Source organism: Xylocopa sonorina, chromosome 11 (assembly GCF_050948175.1).
Source record: "Xylocopa sonorina isolate GNS202 chromosome 11, iyXylSono1_principal, whole genome shotgun sequence".
Taxonomy (NCBI): domain Eukaryota; kingdom Metazoa; phylum Arthropoda; class Insecta; order Hymenoptera; family Apidae; genus Xylocopa; species Xylocopa sonorina.
The window spans coordinates 2,302,676-2,326,286 of NC_135203.1; the positions used below are offsets into that span (position 1 = coordinate 2,302,676).

General features: G+C 36.0%; 3 protein-coding genes across 4 annotated transcripts; 1 reads left to right on the forward strand and 2 right to left on the reverse strand.

Annotated features, from left to right (window-relative positions):
• Window positions 1-51: 51 nt before the first annotated feature.
• LOC143428941 (lysosomal alpha-glucosidase) lies at window positions 52-4,274 on the reverse strand. Its single transcript, XM_076904230.1, has 15 exons — window positions 3,984-4,274; window positions 3,699-3,873; window positions 3,517-3,607; window positions 3,259-3,427; window positions 3,120-3,189; window positions 2,883-2,987; window positions 2,554-2,811; window positions 2,265-2,467; window positions 2,081-2,188; window positions 1,815-1,992; window positions 1,565-1,713; window positions 1,311-1,395; window positions 969-1,239; window positions 622-821; window positions 52-547 (listed from the first exon to the last, which is right to left on the reverse strand). Exons 1-15 carry the CDS (start codon window positions 4,139-4,141, stop codon window positions 485-487), a joined length of 2,283 nt encoding a protein of 760 aa, XP_076760345.1. The 5' UTR covers window positions 4,142-4,274; the 3' UTR covers window positions 52-484.
• Window positions 4,275-4,356: 82 nt separating this feature from the next.
• Window positions 4,357-5,300, reverse strand: LOC143429267 (uncharacterized). The gene is made up of 3 exons (XM_076904797.1): window positions 5,109-5,300; window positions 4,571-4,951; window positions 4,357-4,440 (listed from the first exon to the last, which is right to left on the reverse strand). The coding sequence occupies exons 2-3, from the start codon at window positions 4,838-4,840 to the stop codon at window positions 4,357-4,359; spliced, it is 354 nt and encodes a 117-aa protein (XP_076760912.1). The 5' UTR covers window positions 4,841-4,951; window positions 5,109-5,300.
• A 1,385-nt stretch (window positions 5,301-6,685) lies between these two features.
• Galk (N-acetylgalactosamine kinase) lies at window positions 6,686-18,706 on the forward strand. 2 transcript variants are annotated; one of them, XM_076904266.1, is made up of 10 exons: window positions 6,690-6,821; window positions 8,392-8,554; window positions 8,671-8,838; window positions 11,697-11,904; window positions 14,462-14,570; window positions 14,679-14,836; window positions 15,602-15,742; window positions 16,039-16,153; window positions 17,430-17,634; window positions 18,403-18,706. In XM_076904266.1, exons 2-10 carry the CDS (start codon window positions 8,394-8,396, stop codon window positions 18,566-18,568), a joined length of 1,431 nt encoding a protein of 476 aa, XP_076760381.1. In that variant the 5' UTR covers window positions 6,690-6,821; window positions 8,392-8,393; the 3' UTR covers window positions 18,569-18,706. The 2 variants fall into 2 exon arrangements, with proteins under 2 accessions (XP_076760382.1, XP_076760381.1); XM_076904267.1 differs by lacking the exon at window positions 8,392-8,554 and having other exon boundaries at window positions 6,686-6,821.
• The last annotated feature ends 4,905 nt before the right edge of the window (window positions 18,707-23,611 follow it).

A 23,611-nucleotide genomic window follows, 5' to 3' on the forward strand; every position in this document is an offset into this window, starting at 1 on the left:
CCAAAGTGAACGTTTCGATACATGGTAATATTCGGTATTATCTATAAAACATCTGTATTGTTATTCCCGCTATTATTTTTCCGCTTACAAGCAAGCTTTATACGAAATGTGCATTATATTTTTCTCCTGTAAGTCTGATTTTGTGCGTGTATCAATGCGCGAACAAGTGAGTGAGTAAAAATTACATCTACTTTTTCTTTATAGTGCCATAACAAGTTGCATTGTTCGTAGAACGTACTTTACTTTAATGTACAATCGACTGCACGGTATTTGAATAAAATATTTTTTTGTCCTTTATTCTTTCAAACAATGTTTATTTTAACATGTAGATATATATGTATACATATAAAATAGTAAAAGTAAATATTCAAAAAGATCGAGATGTAATTAATATACCATATTTATAAAAGTAATAATATTCTTACATTATATGGATACAGATGAATTAGCTCCGACCTTATTGTCCATTGATGTCATTATCCAGTTACTTCCAAGAAAGTGAAAAGTTCTTCCTCAAATCTATTTTTAAACTGTCCACATTCAAACACTAAGAAATTATGCAAAGCTATTAATATTGTTATACATCAGTGTAAACGAATGAAAAAAAAACAAGAAGCTTACATTTTCCTTAACACTATATTTGAATTCTATTTCATGATGGTTCAAGAAAACGTGTGAAATATTAGCCATTACTCCCCATATTTGAATTGTATCTAGAATAACTTTTTCATCCAAGAAACTCTTCTTTATTGTGGAACATGACAGAATATTATCGTTGACGCTGAACAATATCCATAAAAATTGCCCCTTTTCAAATGAATCTACAAATAGATTTACACATATTTGAAAAAAATAAATATCATACATATGTACAGATATATATTGTACACCGTAAACTTGACTGACACCAAATGATAATAATTATTGGACCGTGACAATACATGTACATATCTATTATACATACTTACATAAACTATCACCATCGTCCCAATACAATTCACCACTTGCTTTCTTTGTATGATCTAACGTAATCAGCAACTCGAAATTATTTTTTCTACTACTTGTTGTAGTACCAGTTGGTATTTGTGTTGGTAAAATTGATCCTCCACGAATCATTAACGGTATGGTATCAATTGGTGCGTTTAATGTATAATTCTTACCCAACGCGAAGAAAAATTTTTTCGTATAAAAATTGTACCACAATTGACGTGGTAAATAAGCTGTTACAGTCACCTTGTTCTAACGACCGACAATGATATGAAAATAAATTTTCTTATACTATTAACTCACTTTATGATATGTTAACTTACGTCTTCTAATACAGGAATTATCATAAGGGAACTGCCCCACAGAAACTGAGTGTCGATATTGTATGTAGCTGAATCGTTAGGAAATCTAAGAAAATAGTAAATTTCAATGGCACCTTAAAAAATTAATACCAATTTTGATTTCATTTCCTACATCAACTTTTAATATCGTTAAAAATTCGTCAAAGATAATTCAGATGGGAAAAATTACGGAGTTATCCTATATGTGTACAGTAATATAAGTAATTAATACTTACTCGAAGAACAATGGCCGCGCTACGGTTTCCCCAAATTTATGTGCTCGAAAAAATAACGTATATAAATATGGTAACAACGAGTAACGTATTGTAAGGGCACGCTTAGATGATTTTATTACCAAATCGCCCATAGCAACTGGATCTTGTTCCTACGAGTATACAAAAGAGATACATTTTATTGAAAATCTAACACTAAATAAAAAATTAAACTGTTTTTAAAGATAATGGATAACAATTATTGGATACGAACGATTGTATCGTCAGAGTTGTGATTACGAGAAAAGGGATAAAATGCACCAAGTTGCATCCAACGATTGCACAAGGGCACTGTTGTATTTCCATTAAATCCACAAATGTCAGCACCAACCATCGGTATTTGATAAAAGTTCATTAACAGTATCGCAGGAATGCTCATTTTTAAATCATTCCTAACAATGAATATGTACAGTGAAATTTGAACATTTCTGAATATCTATGTATGTATATAGTACATTTCATGCATATTAATTATACTACCATGTGGAATAAACATCTCCTGTCCAATGACCAGCGTAATGTCCATGTCCCACCCAAGTGGAACGGGATATTATAAATGGTCTTTTGTGTCGAATATTGATTAGTGCACTGTATATACAACCTATATGTATAATTGCAAGCTTCAACGTATTTAATTCATGATTTTTGTTTAAATTGTACTTACTAGTTCGTTGCTATTGCCTGACTTGTGCCATAAGTATTGTGAAGATCATAATGAAAGCCTAAATAATGTTTAGCATTCATACATAATGTTTGTGTCGCAAGTGTACCCCCAATAACATTAGGTATATACTTAGGATAATCTAATTTATTCCGTGAACAACCATTTTTATGACCATTGTAAAAATTAGATGGCTCGTTCATATCCTAATAGTAATAGGAGACAGAGTTAAAGCGACAATGAATATTAAAAACAATAAAATAATTTTGATTAACGAGAAATAGATACGCACGATCCAAGCACCGTCGTATTTAAAACTATTATACATGTTGCTCATCATCCGAAGGTAATAATTTTGAGTTTTAGGATTTGTAAAGTCAGGCCAGACAGTCGAAATTAAATTCCAAACTTTGCCAACAAATGGTTTATCAGTTGCTTCGTCTTTAATAAATATATTTTCCTTCACACCTTCATCATATGGTAAATAAGTTCCGTTACTGTCAGAACCAGATATTCCTGCATCGATCAAGGGAATATAATGCATTCCTTTCTATAACATAGAATGGTACGAGTCTTATTAAATTATGTCTAGAAATATACATATAAAATAATCAGTCATACCGAATGTATTTCATCTATAAATTGTGGCAAATTCTTAAACTTGTCCGAATTATATGTGAAATCATTATTTTTATCCATATAATCTAAATCATTCCATTGAGTATCCTGAAAGAAGAGAAAAGAATAGTAACCAAGTTATTCCAACTTAATTTAATTATCTACATATAGAGAGTTATGTATTACATATATATTACATGAAAATATATAAATTTACTATAACGTCTAAAACATAATTACAAATGGGATTCCTGCTGCTCTGGTTCTATTCCATACTTCTTTTGTTTTCTCTAAAGTTCCATATCCATATCTGTACAATTTTGGAAAATATTGAAACAATGTGAAATACTAACTTTGTGCTATAAGACAATGGTTTTACCTGCATAAATGAAAACCAAGGGACCAATATGGAGGCAAAAATGGTTTGCCTACTATTTTAGAATATTGTTTTATGACATCTGCAGGGTTTGAACCCAAAAAGAAGTACATATCAAAAATACCGCCAATAGTTCGAAAGGTAATTGCAGGCGATGGTTGTAATATCACATCTACAAATATAGCGAGTATTACAACATTATATATTCAATGATTTTTAAAGAAAAATAGACACAAATCAAAAGATCATTATGTCCATTACCCATGGCATTGCTGTTAAGAAATAGAACTCCGTGCGATTGTCCAGAATTTTCTATTACTAAATAAAATGGGTGAGATCCATATAAATTTGCCTAAATTAAAAAATTTAATCTTTATTTATGAACAAGAAACAAATAAGAAGATATGATTCCAAATAACATCTTGGGATGAAACCCAACATACATTTTCTATTGGTGGTTGATCTTTGTTGAATAACGTAAAAGATTGCCAATCAGTGTTTAATTTTAGATTCGTTTGATGTTCACCAATACCATAAATATTATGAGTTGGCAGAATAGCACTTATTTGTAGAAATTGATTAGCAAATATGAAACCTCCAACGTTGATAGAATTAAATCTGAATAAAAAAACTGGGAAAGTAAGAAGGTAGTGTTCATACTTAAATACATGCTCTATTTCAATAGTTATGATAAAAACCAGGAGCTGTATTTTCTAAGTAATACTCACATTACTGTATCATCCGATACCCTATATATTTTAAAACCAGGTTTAATGTCATCCATTTCCAACTTGTATTTTGTATTAATACTTTTATGTATAAATGGTTTAGGGTCTGCTCTAATAGGCCATGGAGGTTCATACCGTTTTTGAAGAGGATCATACATTTTTACACGTAGAATAGAATCATCTACAATGCTGGCTTCTATTTTAACAAGTGTTAGATCATCTTTATAGAAGGAGCTATTTGATAGCTTCAGAAATCCAGAAAACTCGTTTTCTTCTTGGCTAAAATTTTCATACTTGTATATGCTCCAATCTCTTGGATAATAACAATATGGAACATTCAAAGGAACATGTTTTATGCCAAATGCTGTTTTATTTATGGGATTCCAACAACAACCTCTACTTGTGCATGATGATTGAGACGCTCCATCTTCAGGGTGACAATCAAAGCGTAATGTTGCTGGAATTATGTCACACTGCTTGCAATCAATAAAAGTTATGCATAATAAATAATAATTACTATAATAGTATTACTTTGTTATCTTCCTATCATTTTATATGTTTGTAACTATGGTATTTAAGAAACTTACTTGCATAACTTCAGATAATGCAACATTAAAGGACATATTGTTCCCATAATTTTCTTTCTGAGTTGTTACCGAATAAGCATTTGTTAATTTATAACTGGTACACCATAAATTTACATTACTTTTCTCAATTGCATTTATAAATAATATTATAACACCGAGTAAAATGGGACACATGATTAAGATCAAAACGTTATATGATATTATATATTGAAGATGCCCATTTAAAAATGTATTTTTTGTTACAAACTGTTCTGTTTTTTTTGTATACATTTTTGTTGTTCTGTTAATATTAAAAATTTTATTGAATACTTGAATAACACAATCTCTTTAAATATCTTTTAATTTAATGATTTATTTTCTCCTGCTCTGCTTTCTTCCCTACTGCAAGAAAATTGTTTGAATTAAATATGTATCAAAAACTGATTGCTCTTATAGATGCAATAATAATCAGGAATAACCAGTTTTTAATATAACTAATAAGTAACTATAACATAACCATCGTAAAACTAAAAATTTATATAAATTTCATTGAACTTACCATAATTTTAATTCGTATATAAAATATAACAAACTTTAATATACTTAACAGGTATATATTTTACTCTTTTTAGTATAAAGTACATATACTTGATATAATTATATTTTTCATTATTCTATTAACATCGAAATATACCTACACATATCAATGAACGCTAACCGTTCAAACTATTTATAAACGAATAAAAGAAACAAAACCGTCCGACAGTATGAAATGAAAGAAGAGGGCGCCTAACATTTTTTAAACTGCGACAATTTTGTTTAATATTTTACTTAAATAATGATTGATCTAAGAGAGTATATATGTACATATACATTCTAATTTTTACATATTACTTAAAAGATAACGATACATGAATTACACTTTAACAATTAAAATTATATCAAAAGCTTTTGCTGAGAATTATTACAAGCAGATACAGTGCTGTAAACGAAAAATAAACCAATGAGAGGTCTATCGCTAGGCTATAAACTGATTAAGGTTGCTGCCTGAGGGCGTCTCAGTAGTAATGTTGTATCGCTTGAATGTAGCTTCATGCGCAATGCGATTTAGTTATATTTATCATGTTGATTGAAGAACGAAATTCAAAGACTTTATTACATACTATCCGAATAAATAGCGAAGAGAATTTTAGACAGGAAATATACTCGAGGGCTATTCAAGTTTCTCTTTGATACTAAGAAACTGCGTGATTGTTTTCATTTGCGTCACGTTAGGATTGTTGGAAAGGTTAGGCAGTCTCACGATTTTCGAGCTCGCGTATCTGGAAAAAGTTATAAATATTTTCAGGCGTCCATTGTCTCGTCTTGAAATCGCATACAGCTACGCGTTTCCTTCCCCCCTTTCTTCCGCCACACGTGGCTCCCACGATTATGCGATAGCTGTTGCTTCTACTTCCTCCGAGTGTACAGGATGGATTTAAGTTTGGAAGAAGAATCATGGATGGCAGACGGGTGGACTAGTGGACTCGGGACAATAATTGAACCACGACGACAGGAAAAGAAGTGTGGAAAAAGAGCGTAGCTCGACAAAGAAGGTAGAGTAGGGAAGATTTGCGGGAACTTCACTGTGGGGAAACTCACGATTGTCATCCGACTTCGGTGTTTCGAGATGTATGTTATACACTTATCCTCTGATTTACATTGAAGATAGGTTCCTTAGAAAACCGTGTAAATTGAAAACAAACTTGCGAGAGTCTATTGGAGCGAGACTTCGGCTTGCCAATCTGCCCTTGGACCGCCCGTCTAAAAAATTGAGTAACGTGATGCATCTTAGCGCGCTAAGACTTTGGCGCGGACTCATGCCACGCTCGTCAACTATCCTGGATTTGAAAAACCGTGTAAAAGTGAAATCGTGTAAATCAGGGGATAGATGTATTAATATGATAAGAAAGAATTCTGAAATGCACGGAGTAATGGGCTTATTCCGCGGTCTATCTGTAGTTCCATGTTGTTACGAATTTGAAACGAATTCGAAGAGACCGCCAAGACATACCGTTGACATTCGCGCCACATATTAGTAGCGTCACCAGTGGCAATGCGTTAAACCCTATAGAAACCAGTCATTCTGATCGATAAGTCGTCTAATTCCACATCCTCAACACGCGTGTCGAAAAAACACAACGTACTGATATGATAAAACGTGACTGTGATAACAACTGTGATAGCAACATATCGCCATTTTGAAGAATAAAACGAGTGACTGTGGTAACAGGTACGTCTGTCTAATTCTAACTATTTCGCTATTCACCAATCAAAAATTCTGTCATAAGAACACATTCTCCACAATTTTATAATTGGACTTAAAAGCTGATGCGACCAGTCCTACCACGTCTACACGTATACAAACAAGCCTATACATGTTTCGGTAGGCATTTACTTTTATATTCATACAATGATATCCAATGAAAACGGAGTCTACGTTCACGAAACTCACGCGAATTAGTGTAGAGTTAGTATGCAGCTATATGTAATACTGCCCCCTATGAGACAGAAATTTAAAATTTCACCGCAGTTCGTTCTCTAGTTACCATTGTATTTGAAAACTGACGTATCTACCGGGAAGGAAGATGATAAAGAGCTTATCATAGTAAAAATGTTTGTAGCGCATTGTACTAGATTTGTTTAACAACGCAGGCTATTTTACAGCAACATTCCACAATTTTGAATACTGGTTTTATTCGTAAAATGATTAGAAATGTTAAAATATTAAGTAATAAAGTCAAACCGTGATTAATAGTTGTAGGGGGCAGTGCAACGCTTAACTGTAGTGATAATTACTCCGTGTTAGAGTGTTGATTACTCTGTACCCTGTATCTGCATTCTACTGCGTAAGTAACATCATTGTTGTGCCACATAGGAACATGCCACACAGCGAAGGAAATTTTATATAAATTTATCAATCAACTGTGGACACACTGTATTTCAATAGATCTTTAATTTCTTCTTGATGCTGAAACAAATATAGTTCGAACTTCTGACTATTTTTCGGGATAACCGAACTCTTGGCGCCAACCTGTGATCGGTTAATTATTTTTCAACTATCTGTTTTGAGTAGTTATCAACTATCGTCTTCAAACTTATAGCCTTAAATAAGTTATTTGAATCATTCTTAATAGAGATAATATTTCTGCAACCACCAAGTGTTTGCATGTGCTTACATATAAATGGTATCAAATACGGTACTTAGCATATTTAGGTTGAATTTATTTAAATTTCAAAATTTATTCTCTTAACATTTCGCGACGAAAAAATGTCTTTACTATTATATTTTTTGCGTGGTTGAAGCAATGAAAACCATTTCGTTTGTTATTTGTTAAATACGGAAGTGACTAAAGAATAATTTATTGCAACGATGATACTGATGATGAATCATTTAGATAACGAGTTTGTGTAAAATTGTTCGATATAATTTTTAAAATATTTTAGATAGTTGAAAACAGTGGCAATTCTGTTTTATGATGGGCATCAATTGTTCATGCACGATTTCCTAAATCTTCTCTGATGTTTCACTTTGACAGAACACATTTTACACTTCGACGAGTCCACTATCTTGCGCAACAGTGTAATTACGTTAATACCTGTGACCTCATTCGCCATTTTCATCCGGGGCGTCATTATCCGCAATGGAATTCATCTTGATGCAATTTTCATACGAGATTTCGTACAATTCCCCCGTAACTCTCACGCGCAATCCAATGAATGAAAAATTGAACTTTGCATTTTAGAAAATTGAAGTAAGCATTGCGAATTTTATTACGATTGAATACGTATATGTTTTCCAGACATGTCGTGCAACACAGCTGATGGATGCGGTATGGAACCAAAAGATCAAGTCCCCATTTTACAACCGGACGAAAAGCTCTTGAAACGGCTAAATATTTTGTCTGATCATTTTCAGTCGAAATACAGTACCAAGCCTATATTCTTTATAAGAGTACCTGGAAGGTAAACATTTATAACTTCTAGTTATAATCGTTTATTGTTGTTCATAATTTGTACAACTATCGAGCTTTACTCTCGTGTAATCGCTTGCTGAGTAATTTTGAATTATCTGTTCGCAGAGTTAATTTAATTGGCGAGCACATCGATTATTGCGGATATAGCGTTTGCCCGATGGCCATCGAGCAAGACATACTTGTTGCCGCAGCGCTCTCAAAGGACAATGACGTTCGTCTTACCAACCTGGATCCGAAGTACACTGATTTCCGATGCAATTTTAACGATATTAGGTGAGTAGAAATATTATTAATCGAATTGTACTTTAATCTAGCAAGAATCGTTAGCTTTTACAATAGTTTCGAGGGCGCTTTAATTCTATGTTCTTGAAAGTTGTTGAACATCAAAATGAATACTTGAAGTTTCTCGAAAATGTTGAGCTTTGTTACGAGCGAGCAACTTAACGCAGCGCAACTTTAGAGTGCGCTATTTATTTACCCTGAGGCCTACCGGCAAGACATACCGGAAGGTTCAATTATTAAGGACAAACTTAATTCGTCCCAAGCTTTCGAGGGCGCAAGTAATTGAAGTGTCGTACTAGACTTCGCTTCCGCAAACACGATGCAGGGTCGAGTTATACATTTATCGCCTGCTTCCCCTTCAATCTTTCGCTCAACTTCAACGTACAAAAATATTCTGATCGGCAACACGCGTAAAGTAATGTCAAACGATTCCTACAAAGTTTCCAATTTAGTCGAGCATCATAAATTCGTCGGTTTTATTTCGCAAATCTAAATAATACCAGTAATAAATCGTGAATGACTGTCCAACGCGTACATGTTAATTCAGATAAAAAATTGGCAATCGTTCACTGGAAGTGAAAATTCGTTCTCAAATTGAATTTTAATGGTACATGCAAAATTCGTTCCACCATTGTGGATTAGGATGTGAATTGCTGGATAGGAAAGAGGCCACGATGTAATACAAAATTCCATAGAGAGAGGATTGGAATGCAATTTCACCGTAAGAAATTTCCGCGGTGCATTTCTCGCGGGGACAAAAATAAATGGCATTCGACCTGACGTGAAACTAATTTGCCGGAAAACCGTGGCGCGCTGGTGAACGCGACTACATCGGATTAAAGAGGCCGTAATAAAATGAAAGGTGGCACGATAAACCTTGGCCATGTAATTTAATTAGTGGCGCGGTGTTTAGCGGCCGTCGATAGCAAATCTCCTATTACAGGCCGAAAAATTCACGGTTAATTGTGATTGTTAGCCACGCTCGTGGAACGTTCTTCCGATCGTCGATCTGTTCACGAAATTATTTATCGAGACGCGATACGAATGATATCGACGAAACGTCAAAGTGTCTCCGCAGCAAACGGTGAAAGATTAAAGCGAAATGTTGACTCGTAACACAACATTGTTTTATTTGTTTTCTTTGTTAGAGAAGAACGGTAAATTTCTTTCACTTCGTTTTACTACTTTTCCTTATTAACCTTGGCTATGTAAAATTATAGTAATTACGAAAAAAAGTTAATTTTATATACGAAATTTTACAAAATCCATTCGATCGATTTCCTTGAAACGTATTCTTATTTCTTCTAAATGTCTGTGAAACGATGTAGAAATGCCGCTGTAAATATTGAAGGGAAAATATTTGAGGGAAACAGCAACTATTGCAAAATGATTAACAGTGATCAGAACAACAACTGATGAAGCTGTCGTTCGTTGCGTTCGTAGGAATTGTTATCGTTTATCTACAGGTAACTCGTCATTGATAAGTTCAATGTTCTTAAAGCTTACTATCCATAAGCAAACTGGACTCCTGTTGATTCACAACTCGTTGTAATAATTCGAAAGAATTAAATAATCAACTAGATCTAATGCAAATTTAATTACTACTAAATTCCAATTTTTCTAGACTCCCGCACCTGCTTATTCATCCCCTGCCTTTTGCCTGTTCGTTAATCTTTATATCTTGACTTATTCATCCTTAACCATATAAGTACTAAGGTAATTTTCATCATACCTTGAATTTCTGTAGTCATTACTTAGATGCAGAACTTACGTCTGAATAAACCTTCAAAATCTCTCAATAAGTTGCACTTGATTCCTCCGGAAGTATCCAAAACGGGATCCAACAAATTAATGAATTTCAAACAAACCCAGGGGAAGAAAATGAATTCCACGGGTGATTGCATAATAGAGGAATTAGTTTTCGTCATTGGTGCAGTAACGTTTCACCTTAATGATGCCGAATTTGAATTTAATAGGATTGAATGAAACTGAAGAAGAAGTCGACTGACTTGTTGCAGTTCCTCTGATTAATCTTTCCCCCGTCGACGTCGAGCACAGAATAGGAATAACTTTCGCATATAATAACTTCGGTCCTCCCGGCGAGAGAAGAAAAATGAAGTTCGCTGCGATGCAAATGAAAAGAGGATAATTCTAGAAACCGTGGTAATTTTCCCGTCCTTACGACTATGTACTTTGTTATTCCATGTTATTTCCGCCAGCTTTTACGTGTATAATACGTATCCGGGAGTCCGTGAAATTTGCACGCGTTATTATAAAAGAAACTAATCCCTTGAATAAAAAAGGCAAACGTAAAATTTCCAGCAGAATATGCATGAGTGTATCCAGCATAAAGGGAACAGTATAACGAATGTTTGATATATCTTGTATGGGGTGCAGGGAGCGCTGTGTAATAAGAAATAAGAGTTAAAATGGTGGTGGTCGTTAAACATTATCAACATCTTCGCTGTTCGGTAAAATTTAGAAAAGCTGTAAAAAAAAGTGTTCAACTTTTCGTGCAAAGTACTCTTGAAAATATTTTTATTTGTTATAAAATTTCGTATATGAGAAATCTCTTTTTTTATTCTTATGTTTTATACCAAGTGGTAAATTGGACAATATGCAACTTTTTTTCAACGTATTCTAAACATAGAAAACAAACGCTAATTTATAGTACTTTAAACATATTCATCTTTAGTTTTTAAAAAATCTACCAGTGATTTCTTTTCGTTCCTCACCTCTTCACCTACTTTTTCCGAGAGAATGAAGGAAATAATCCGGAAATAAGAGAAACTATAATGCAACACGAACGTGAAAAGAGGAAATAAATAAATGTGACGCTTTCTGCACAGTGTTTGCATCGGCGGTACCGGCAATGGTCCAGAGTGGTACAAATATTTCCTTTGCGGCATGAAAGGAGCTCTTGAAGCGATCCCGCAGAAATACGTACCTTCGGGAATCTTGGCTGCAGTTTGGGGTAACATTCCTCCTAATTCAGGTCTCTCGAGCTCGAGTGCTCTGGTCTCTGCCGCTGTTCTTCTTACTGTGCACGCCAGTCAGGTGAGTATTCTTCACTCATATAAGTATTCTTCTTTATTCATCATAGCGTCTGTTATCATTCGATTTATAAATTATTGCCCCTCAATCGATTTAAACAGATGCCATTGAAATTGTCAGTCGTACAAATTAAATATTTTATCGAAAAATAAATTCATCAAGGTAATCGTGGTGGATATGGAAAAGCTCCAGTAACCGACTCTATCTGTACAGATGTTGAAATGTATTATTGAACCGCATTAAAAAGTATTTTGTTACAAGTTGGAAGGGCAGACCGTGTGTCAGATAAGTTCCAAGGTGAAATATGAATAATGGAAGAAAATTTCAGAAAGCACATTTTTCTAAATAAAGTTGTCGTTCACACTGAACACAGTATTAGGGATCGTATCAGAGTTCACTCGCCATTCTTTCAAAGAGCGTTTATTTAATTACGACTAGAGTAAATTTGCGTTCTCTTGATTTGAATTCTCTTATCACTTTTTTCTTTGAGCCACGTTTGAATCATTCAATTATAGCTTCTACTATCTGGCGATAAATATTAAAAAGATGTACTTCAAAGGCTTTTAAGCATAGTTGTTGCTAATTACGACACGTTCCATTACCATAAGTCTCGTTCATGGTAGAGTACAAGAGCTTAAAAATTACGGCTAATTATGTAATTACGTCGGTCAACGGACTACACTATCGCTTCTTTCATTATTGCCCGTATATTCATTCGTGCCACTTCTTTTTTCCTCGCATTTAATCCTAACGCGACCATCAGTTTAAAAAAGTGTCCAAAAAAAGCTACCCACGCCATTAATCGTCACTTTTAGAGTGATTCAATCTGCGTCTAACATTGTCCTCTGTTAAGAAGAACATTTGCGAAATACTCATCCAGCTGGACAATCTGTTTGATTTTATGTCGAGAAAAATTACTCATAAGTAATTTAATAACCCTTATACTAAAAATGTGACCATATTTCTCCTTCCATTCTATTAAGAGGGACTATAGTTTCCGTTTAAATTAAATACAAAACAATTGCACGAAGAGAATATGGAAAAAACCATGAAAAAGACGAGTTGAAAATTGAACGTCGCACAGGTTACAGGGAAAGGGAGGCACCAAAAGTAAGCGACATAAGAAAATACTTCCAAGCGAGAAATGTTTGACTAACGAACGGAGAGTGGCAGAAGTTCGCGGGTGAGAGTCGCGATATTTCTAAGGCTACGTGATTAACAGGCTGCACGGGGTATCAGTGTCACATTCTGAGTGCATCCATTTCGTTCTGATTAAATCACGTACACACGCACGCCGACGATATTTCGACGTGTTGTCGCTGCAGCTGTTCCCCGTTGTCAGAGACAGCGGAACGAGAGGAGATTTCTGCCCTGCGAAGGTAAGTGAAATCTCACCCTTTCTTCTCCCTCGCCGCCGCAATGGAGCTTCGTCTTACCTTCCCTTCTCCCGTTCCCGAAGCTCTCAAGATCGATGAGAAAACTTCTCAGAACTCTAATGTCTTTTTCAGCGAAGTCACGAGGACAATTTTTGAAATTATACACCGCCCATCTGCCGATGGAGCGTCCGAAAAGTGTCTAATACATCTTTCATTCATTATTCGCACTTCTATTTGCCCCAAGGGGAATAAAACGTAGTTACAACCAATGTATGCCTAACCACTGGAACTTTATTAACCAGGAAATCAATCCCCTGATGTCATTATGCACGAATGAAATTGCAAACACCGCCGGATATCGTTAATTCGCCTGGTGGAATGGATCGCTGACCTCGCATGCATTTTATCACGAATGTTCCACAGTTCTGATAGGAGAAACGAAACGTTGTTTTATTTTAATTGAACGGGATTTAGAAGATTCGTTCGTTTTTGCATAGAATTTCTATGGTTCGGTTCTTGCGCGTTTCACTGTATCGATCAATTGTAGTTCGGCGTTCGCAAAAAGCGCTATTACCAGCAGCTTCACGGGGGTTGAAAGGACCGTTCGATGAAAGGGCTGCTTTTCTACCCGTTAGGCGATCTCGTTGGAATTTCTTGCTTCGCCCGTGGGGATACCTTCCCGTAACGGATGTTCGAAAATTGAATGTGCCATTAGCTCAGAAAATTATTTCTTGTTTGTGTGTCGATCGCATCTCGCTCAAAAGTATAGTAATTATGAATGGAACATGTAAATCTGTACCTTGAAACGAACCACCGAAGACATAATAACTCCTTTGCCATCCGTTCGTTCGTATTTCGACGTTTTCCAACTGGTGGCACTCGATCTTTAATTTAAAATAAATTTAATTAGCAATTCTGGAAGTTTTCTGGCAAGTTTCTCAGTCGGCAGGATCGAAGAAAGTTTGCATTTCCGGTGAATTCGTTCATGGGTCGCTCCGTCGCTCTCGCAATTAGCGAAAGTAACGCTACCTTTAGGACTCGAATGATATATTTGTAAATATATTTGTTATTGCATTCCTCACGCGATCGCTGCGACTTAGAAACGAATAGGAAAGGAGCAAGAAGAGACATACAAGTTTAGATCGAATACGGGATTGAAGGATCGAAATCGTTTTTTGTTCCAGCACCAATTGTCGAAACGGAAGTTGGCTACCATAAGCGCCGAGGCTGAGAGATACATTGGCACCCAAGGTGGTGGAATGGACCAGGCAATCGCGTTCCTTGGAAAGTCAGGTAATCATATTTTACCGTTCGAGGGGTAAATCTCGGATGGTTTGATTATTAATGCGGGATTTACGGCTACAAATATATTTATAGTAATCTTGTTCAATGCTTACGAAGGTTCTGCAATGCTAATCGAATTCAACCCCTTGCGTGGTACCGACGTCACGTTACCGAAAACAGCAGTGTTCGTAATAGCGCACAGTCAGGCTTGTCACAACAAAGCTTCTACGACCGATTTTAATTTAAGGGTTGTGGAATGTCGATTGGCCGCGCAGGTAACCATTTCTCATTTTCTATGCTTCGAGTATACCGGGTTCTTGCCTCGTTCAATTCAATTTCATTCGTTCTTAATGCCTAAGCAACTTGAAACGCGTCTACTTGCTTTTGAACGAAGTGTCTCATAATTCCTTGAATTTTGTTAGGCAAAGTCGCAATCTTTTTGCCGTTAGCACGAGCTGATTAATTAAATCGAGATAAATCCTCCGCTTGAAGATCTCAATAACGAGTTTCCTTAGAATACTTTGGGATCGAGCGAGCTCAGCTCGGCAAGCGAACAAAGTTTGACGTTGAAATAAATTCTCGAACGGTTTCTCTTTGCATGAAATATTTAAGCAATTAATACCACGGTGATAATAAAGGAGGTGTTGCAGGAGCATTCAGAAACGCATTTGTTAGTTTCGACTTAGCGATAGTGCTCGAAGAAACGTTTGAACTTCGAACAGGGTGCTTCAGAGCGACTAACGAGACTGTGCTTCGATTCAGTTTTACGGTCGTCGAACAGTTGACTTTGATTGATGCGTTTGGTCGAGCGTTTACCCGTCGTCAGAAACAACGTTAAACTTTTAAAAGCAACCCGAACAATCTGCTCTCATGTAAACTAACTGTTACAAGACTTTTTTTTATTTCTCTTTCATTATTTTTTGGTTCTAAAAAAGATGAAAATTGTTTCGCGTTGATTCAACAGTTTTGTATTAAAAATTCGAAGCGACTCTAACCGATATCGAAGTAGAGTTAATCCACTGGTTCATATATACATATAGATGATAGCAAAGAGAAGGAACAAACCCTGGGAACGCGTCCACAGATTAATCGATGTCCAAGAAAGCCTTGGTGTCAGCTTAGACGAAATGGTCTCCGTAGTAATGACGGACCTTCACGAAGAACCATATACCCTGAACGAGGTATGCAGTTGACGTGACTTCGATAACGATAACGTCAATACCTTTTCTCAAATATCACAATGGCTGTAAAACAGCCATTCGCATGTTGTCATCAATATTGCCATCAATATTGTCCATTGAAACGCCTTCTCAAGTGAGTTGTACATTTCATTTTTACAGTACCGAATTTTCGTAATTAGAATACTTTCTATAGTATATAATTATATGCATACGTGTCGTCCGGATGAGTTTAAAATATTTTAATCTTAACATTTCTCCGTAAATTGTACGAGGCCCTGTTGGCAATCGTTTTTCAGATCAGCAGAAGCCTTGACACGACGAACGAGAGTCTCAAAGAGATATCGTTGCGACAATCCTTCAACGATAAGCAAACGTTTAAACTAAGGCAACGCGCTCTTCATGTATACCAAGGTAACAGAATCTCTGGAAAAATTGTTTTCTGGCGACCCGAAGACACTGCAAAGTATTCCTTTTGCTAGATTCTTCAACCAAATATTATAGCGCGATTCTTTCCAATTCGCGATAATGCTAAAAAGGAATCTAAAAATTCCAGCGGTAAACAGCGTTTTATTTATACTGTAATTTCGCTCGGGAAAGTTCTCGCCTGATTTCAGCCGCATTTTCAACGGAATAATTCATGTATGCAAATGTCGACGTTATTTGGCGGAGAGGTAATTTAACGGTGCGTATAAACGATGAAAGAGTTTCAAATGCTACATCCCGTTGAAATCCAGAGGACGTCTCTCGGTTTTCAGGGGATCGTCACGAACGAAAAACGAGAACAGTGGAGATGCTCTCTGGTATGTTATCGGGAGAATCGAGGAGTCTTTCATCCGACGGCAGGAAAGAACAGTATCGCTTATCAATCACTTGCACGCGTTCTTTCCTGAAACAATAAATCCTCGTAGCGACAGTTTATCGATTGCGACCGCTATTTGTTCGCGACTGGCCGCGTTCTATTGTACAATACTAAAAACCGTAAACTTTATTGGCCCGGAAACGCAACGAGAACCTTTAATTTTGTTTCTCTCTTACAACTACATCAATGCTAGATTATCGTTAGCCGAGGGACAAGTCTCGAATCGAACATCACCGAACAAATGAACAAAAGCTCGCGAAAGGGCAGCTCACTACGAAATAGCATACTCTGTATAGTCATGATTCCGTTTATAATAATTTTCGTGAAATTTCAGCTTTTCATGCAACATTCGTTACATCGTTACTCGATCGTGAATAATAGCAGCTCCAGCATTAACAAACTACTTAAAACGATTAAATTCCTTTAAACGACCTGCACGTTCGAAGATAATACATAATGTTCGATAACTGTTGCTGGAGAATTTAAGAGGTAATTCTCTACCCTGAAATAAGTTGAAAATCAATAGTAATAAGCTAACGACTGGCAACAACTTACTGTTGATGCCACGTATGGAAAATATCCCATTTGCTTATGAACTGCTATCGTTAATAGCATATTTGACGGATTTACAAAATTACTTATCATAAATGTACTTTCGTTACTTTTAATATTCGTCATACGGTAGCTTATGAAATTACCCTTTAAATTTTGTATGAACGGGTTGTCGAACGGTATATAAGAGACTCGATCAATATTATCGACTACGTGTACAATAATGTTGTTATTGATGCGATTATTAAATTTCGGCCGATTAAATGTGCATTTTAGAGGCGGACAGAGTGGTCGAGTTTCGGCATACCAGCGAGGAAAACGCTCTACCGGAGGACGAAAAGCTACGACAGCTTGGAGAGCTGATGTCGAACAGCCACGCCAGCTTGCGCGAGCTGTACGAGTGCAGCCATCCCAACGTCGACGCTCTCGTCGACAAAGCTATGGCTTGCGGCGCACTCGGGGCAAGGCTCACGGGAGCAGGGTAAGTAGAACTTGGGACTTGGATAACAGTCGCGCCACCGTACTACATGCGAGGTGTAAATTAAATTTAAACGTGCAGACGTAAGGTGTTGTATATCCTCAAGACGATCGAAGTGAACGATCAAAGGGGCTGGAAAAGAGAAAACAGTTCAAATTCTACTATTGAATTCAAAACCTCGCGAACGAGAGGAATTCTAATGATTCCTGGTTTTGGACAAGTTAGATATTAAATCTTCTTTAAAAAAAATCCTGATTCTGTAGTGATTCTGATCTTTTACACGACATTAATTATCTCACTATCAACTAGAGTCCAATATTCGTTAGATTCTGGGTAGAAATACAGCGTTAAATTCGTGACGAACCTTGGAAGCTTTTTACAGTTTCGAAAATAAATTTTTTCTTTATTTAGAATAAAAGATTCTCTCGGGTGTATATTTTGTACGAAACATTTTTCTCATATTTTTGTTTGCAAGAAATCATAATACTGTTAGAAGCTTTCGGTACTAAATATGCGCCTCGATGAGAGTAGATCGATCCATGGGTGTGTTCAATTTCCAGCGTTGGGGATCGAAGAAATTACTGTTACAACCCAATGACACGCAATCTAATGACATGAAGATTGTAACGTTATGTATATCAAGCGTAGAAAATTCACTAGTTACCCAAAACATCATGAGAAATTAATAGTGTATATGTATTATGCGTTAGTCGATAAGAAAGGAGATGGAATTAAGAATGCAATGCACCAATGTGATTTTATTTCGAGCAGATGGGGCGGATGCGTAGTGGCCATCATAACGAAAGACAAGGTTTCTCAATTTGTGGATACGCTGAAGATGGAACTCGGTCGATGTGGGATAAAAGATGGTTTCATGCTTGACGATCTGGTCTTCCCGACGGAACCAAACCAGGGTGCTGCAATTTATACGACCTAGTTTACGCTTCCCACCTGTTTCGTAGCCCTCCTTTTGCGTTTTATAAATCGCCGGCCAATCGGTTCATCAACTTAATTAAAAAACTTAAGAATTTAACGCCGCTGTACCTACTTTATTATACTTGCCAATCCATATCTAGTTAATAATATTTGTATGCTAGATATACCGAATTCATATTGTTTCATAAGTTTATAAAACGTATACAAATATTAAATACATAAATTTCTAGATATCCATCAATAAAAAAATTCCATTACATTCTTAAAGTAACATAATAACATAGCATTTATTTTACTTCGTAGATTCCTTTTTTCCCGAACTATAATGATCGGGGGTGTTACAGGCAACGAAAGAATGCGTGCTATCCCGAACTGATTTACGATCAGAAAAAAACGAAGACGAGAATGAGGAATAGAATTGGGAGCCCTGTAGGAATCTTTCCCGCACAAATTTTCTGATTTTCGAAGACTATTAATCCAAAAGTCCAGTGGCCACTAACGATAAATTGAAGTATTTCAACATCAACTTTAATGATCCTAAAACTTTATCAAAATTCTGGGAGGGATAAAATGAAGGAATGGAATTTATCAAGAGAAAATTTCCATTCGACCCAGATCCACCTAAGGGCACTCTCATGTACGTCGGTCTTCGAAATACTATCACAATCATGAAAATTATGAGAGATGACTAATTGCGAATTTGTTCAACGTGACAAACACTTATCAAGCCAGGAAGTATCGATCGAATATTCATAAATTTAACCATCGGTCGTATGTCGCATCGATTATTTCCTTGATACCATCAATCGTTAATTATCCTTGCATTAATCAATCCATGTTCTTCGACTTTGGTACAGAATAAATTAGAGTTACGTATACAGAAGAAGAAAATTACGAATTGAGAGCGTACACGCACACATGGAAGCTTTTTTCCTCGTGGGGTAGGTCGTCACGCTCGACACCCTAAAGTCCGGCACTATTGATTTTCTATAGCCCGCCTGTGTCAATAAATTTCTCAACAAGGGAAAGACGTACCAGTCGCCAAAAACGCGTTTCACCTTAAATTCGATCAGCTGTTACATCGATTTATTTGGCCACTACAGCGAACGAGAGATCAAATAGAATTCGAGCCTTGTAACGTTTAATCATTTTTCCTCTGCGTTTTCGATCCAACCGGCAAGACTAATGTTACAAAAATATTTGGAGTACATTATGGCTCGAGATTGAAAATTCTGAAGATATAAATTTTCTTTTCATTTATAATTTCATCTTTGCGAGAGTCTCTTAGTTGAGAGTTTTAAGCGTGTCAGACGTTAAAACGGCCATGAATTTCGTGCCGAGCAACAACAACGATCGTAAAATATCGGAGATACATTTTGGTGCCGTTCAACGGTGAGTTATAAGCATGAAGAACAATCTTGCAAGTATGTGGAAGTTATAAGTCGAATAAGCTCGAAGATTCGCAAAGTTATCTTATTACGTGCCATCCGTAACTATGATATTTTAAGCTGGGGCTGCGATCATGCTTTCCGATTGAATTTCGATTCAACCCCTGGGCGAAAAGTTCCCTTACGATTGTTTCGATCTGTTGAATCGCTCGCTACGCTTTATTTCTTTAATGCTTTTTCACAGCATTCGAATGTTCTTTGCAGAATTCGAGCTTGATGAAATTTGTTTCGACTCGATATTATCTCCAATTACGGTGCACAGTCTGCTAAGAGGTGCGAAAGTTTTCGCTGGACGCCTGTCGGACTTAAGAAATTTCTCAGCTGCCATAAATTACGCACGGCGTGGATGTTGTAAAACAAGTTGGCAGAAATTTAACAGAAGGTAAAGGACGACGAGTCAGGCAAGTACGTGACGTTAGAAGTTTAAGCTCATCAGGAACACTGAAATTAATTTATACTGCGAGTATACGGGGAGTTCAGCAACATCGACCCTGCCTTGTTAACTCGATACACGTGAATTGAAACGTTCTGATAATTGTTCGTTCCGCTTCGTTTAAAATTTGTGCTCATCGCGTTACGTGATTCATAAGAAAGAATCTCGGACGTTGTTAACGTGTTGCATAAATTTTGCCGTTTCTCTGCGTAAGTGCGTTACCGGATAAAATGCATGCCAAGCGAAATGGAAAACTATCGTGGCCTATTTAAATTCTATCTCCGGATGTGATCTTCCACTTCTTTATCTGTTTTGCTTAAAAGCAAAACGTGTTACTGGAAATGAGAAACTAGAAAGTCGAAAAAGCTCGTAACTTGCCAAGGAAAGGGATCTAGTAGTTTACACGATATAATCAAATTAGACATTGAAGACTGCATCTGTTGGAACATTTCAATGAACGAATTGCCAAAAAATAAAGAAATAAAAAACAGGAATTGTTTTATAATATTTTTATGTCGGTTTTTCAACTTATCTTCGTAAGCGACTTCATAACTTATTTTCTGTGTCTCCAGACTACTTGTTCACACTGCTAAAAATTGCCTAAGTAAATTCTTTCTTTAACAATATGTTCCAAGTGTCATCTTTTGCTCTTGAAAAAAAAGTCATCTCATAAACAGACGGAACACGTGGATTACCTTCTTAAACTTGCTTTAAACTTCTTTAATACAACTTTTACTACAGTTTCCTCTTCTAAATGCCCATAAAATGGCACGAACAAAGTTGAATCAAGCGACTATCATCGAACCAGAACTAAATCTCGAATCCTTCAAGTCGTTCGACGATTTTCGTCATCGTCGCAACTGATATCGACAGATAAAAAGAGAGACGTTAAAAGTAAACGTCCCAAGCTTTTACGTTGATCAATGTTGAAGATACTCGTTCTAATACCAGAAAAAGGAATTCGAATATCAGAAACGGAACGCTGAAAGAGATAGCTCGATTTATAAATCACACGAATCCTGAAAACTCGTAAAATTTCATTTATTTATCCCATGCAAATGAGGCGTTATAACGAGACGTTACCTCGTTCTGTAACGGATCAGAGAGAGTGAATCTCGAATTTGTTGGGAGGCTTCTGTAATCTATCAGTATGCATATTTTAACAGAAAAAAGCTTACACTTGTATGTCCACCAATATAACTGTGGAAAGGTTTTTTGGAGGAATGATTCTCGGACGAAAAATATAGAATTATGAATATTCATAAATTAATTGAAATCTTTAGTTAGAAGCACAACGCTTTTTAATTAAAAAAAGTTGTAATAATCAAATATTTTTTTACAAAGGAACATTTTTATTAGAGAATAATGCTCGATATGATATGATGTTTACCAAAGAAAGGGGTATCAAGAGCACTGCTCTTTGTCAAAAAGCGAAACGAATTCCGCACTGATTTAAAACGAGTACCGGTGCTCAGCTAACAGCCAACATTTTTATTTTATATTGCATGCAATTTTGTAAAGTGCAGGTATTCCAGATTGGTGCGTATGAAATATATTTTTTCCAAGAGCTTCCGTTCTTGCGCCTCAATGCAACCGATGATATTTTATTTTCGTTAATTGATAATTTTCGATGAACAATGTTTAACGTTTTGAATCGATGAGATGAACGAATCATCAGAAGAGGTGTATGCAATCGCGTGAAAATGTGCAACATTTGCAAAAATCGTAATATAGTTAAATTTTGATAAAATAATTACGATTAATGCAGAAACATTGTAACGATCAATGATGTAATGTGTGACAGGTTTTTACATATATATGAAATTTAATTATAAAGGTAAAAAACTTAATGAAACACGTGGAGCAGAAAATTGAGTATGCCACCTTCTTTGCAGCTTTTATCTTTTTTTTTTCCATCAACACAATTTATAGCATGTTCACGCGTCTATGCGGTGGAGAACGCTATTTTCTAACACGGCAAGGTGTTTCTCCCCACGTGAAAACGAATTTTCTGTCGCGTTCGTAGAATAAATTGTACGAAATAGGTTCTTTTGTTCACAGCTGTTCTGATTTACATCGAGAAACTGTTGGAAACTTCTGTACCCATTGTAATTGCAAGAATGAGAGCAACGCGAAATGTTACGACCGCTGTCCTAAATGTTTAAACGACTCTGGGATATCATTAGCTATTGTTGGCGACTTTTAAAAGAATCATCGCTTAGATATGAGCGTAGACTAAAACTTAGACGTAGCTGGATTGTAAAGGATGACAGTAATATACGTGATACGATGTACGATACATAAATCACGAATTAATTCTTGATTCGGAAAAATTCCGGGTTTAATCAGCGCAAAATGCTATGAAGCGATGTTACTAAATATGTATGAGGTGCTTTCGTTAAATATGTATGAAGTAGAAGGTGATTAAGCTTCCTGCGAATGATAAGAAGGCTCGTGAATCGATACGTCGTTTTACTCGGCTGCTTAAACGAGACAACGACCTTGTCACAGGTACCCATTTTTCACTGCGTGAATCTGCGAAAAACTCCTCGATATGCTGTAGAAAAGGGAACCCTCAACGCTTTATCTCCGCCCCAGAAGAACGGTAAAATCATTCATAGAATTTTACGATCTTTGGAAGTAGGTGAGAGATCGTAAAACATTGCTGGAGGATTGTACGTTCGTCTGCGTTCATGTATCACAAAAACAAGCCGAAACACGGTCTATACGTCATATACAAGAATCCCGTGAGCTTTTCCAAATAACTTTATCAAACATTTTCAGTTATCAGTATTTTGTTTATCAGTATTAGTTTATCAGTATTTTGTTTTTTAACGTTTTAATTAAATTTTACTCTAACGCTGGAATCATTGATTGATACCGATCCGCAGCTATTTTAACAAACTTACACTGTATACTGCCACTAACGAAATAATATGGGATATAATTATAAATGTATCACGCAAAATATATATAAATATACAATTCTAAGTAAACGAATCGTTGATTGTTGGAAGTGGGTTTAGGAAATAACTAAGACCGATTTATATTTGACAATATTCTTTATTTTCCTCGCACTGAAAGTAACCTCCCTAGCCTTTTTGAAAGAACTGAACTAATGTCAAAGCACACAGAGCCGATGACCTAAAGTATCGGTGACTAA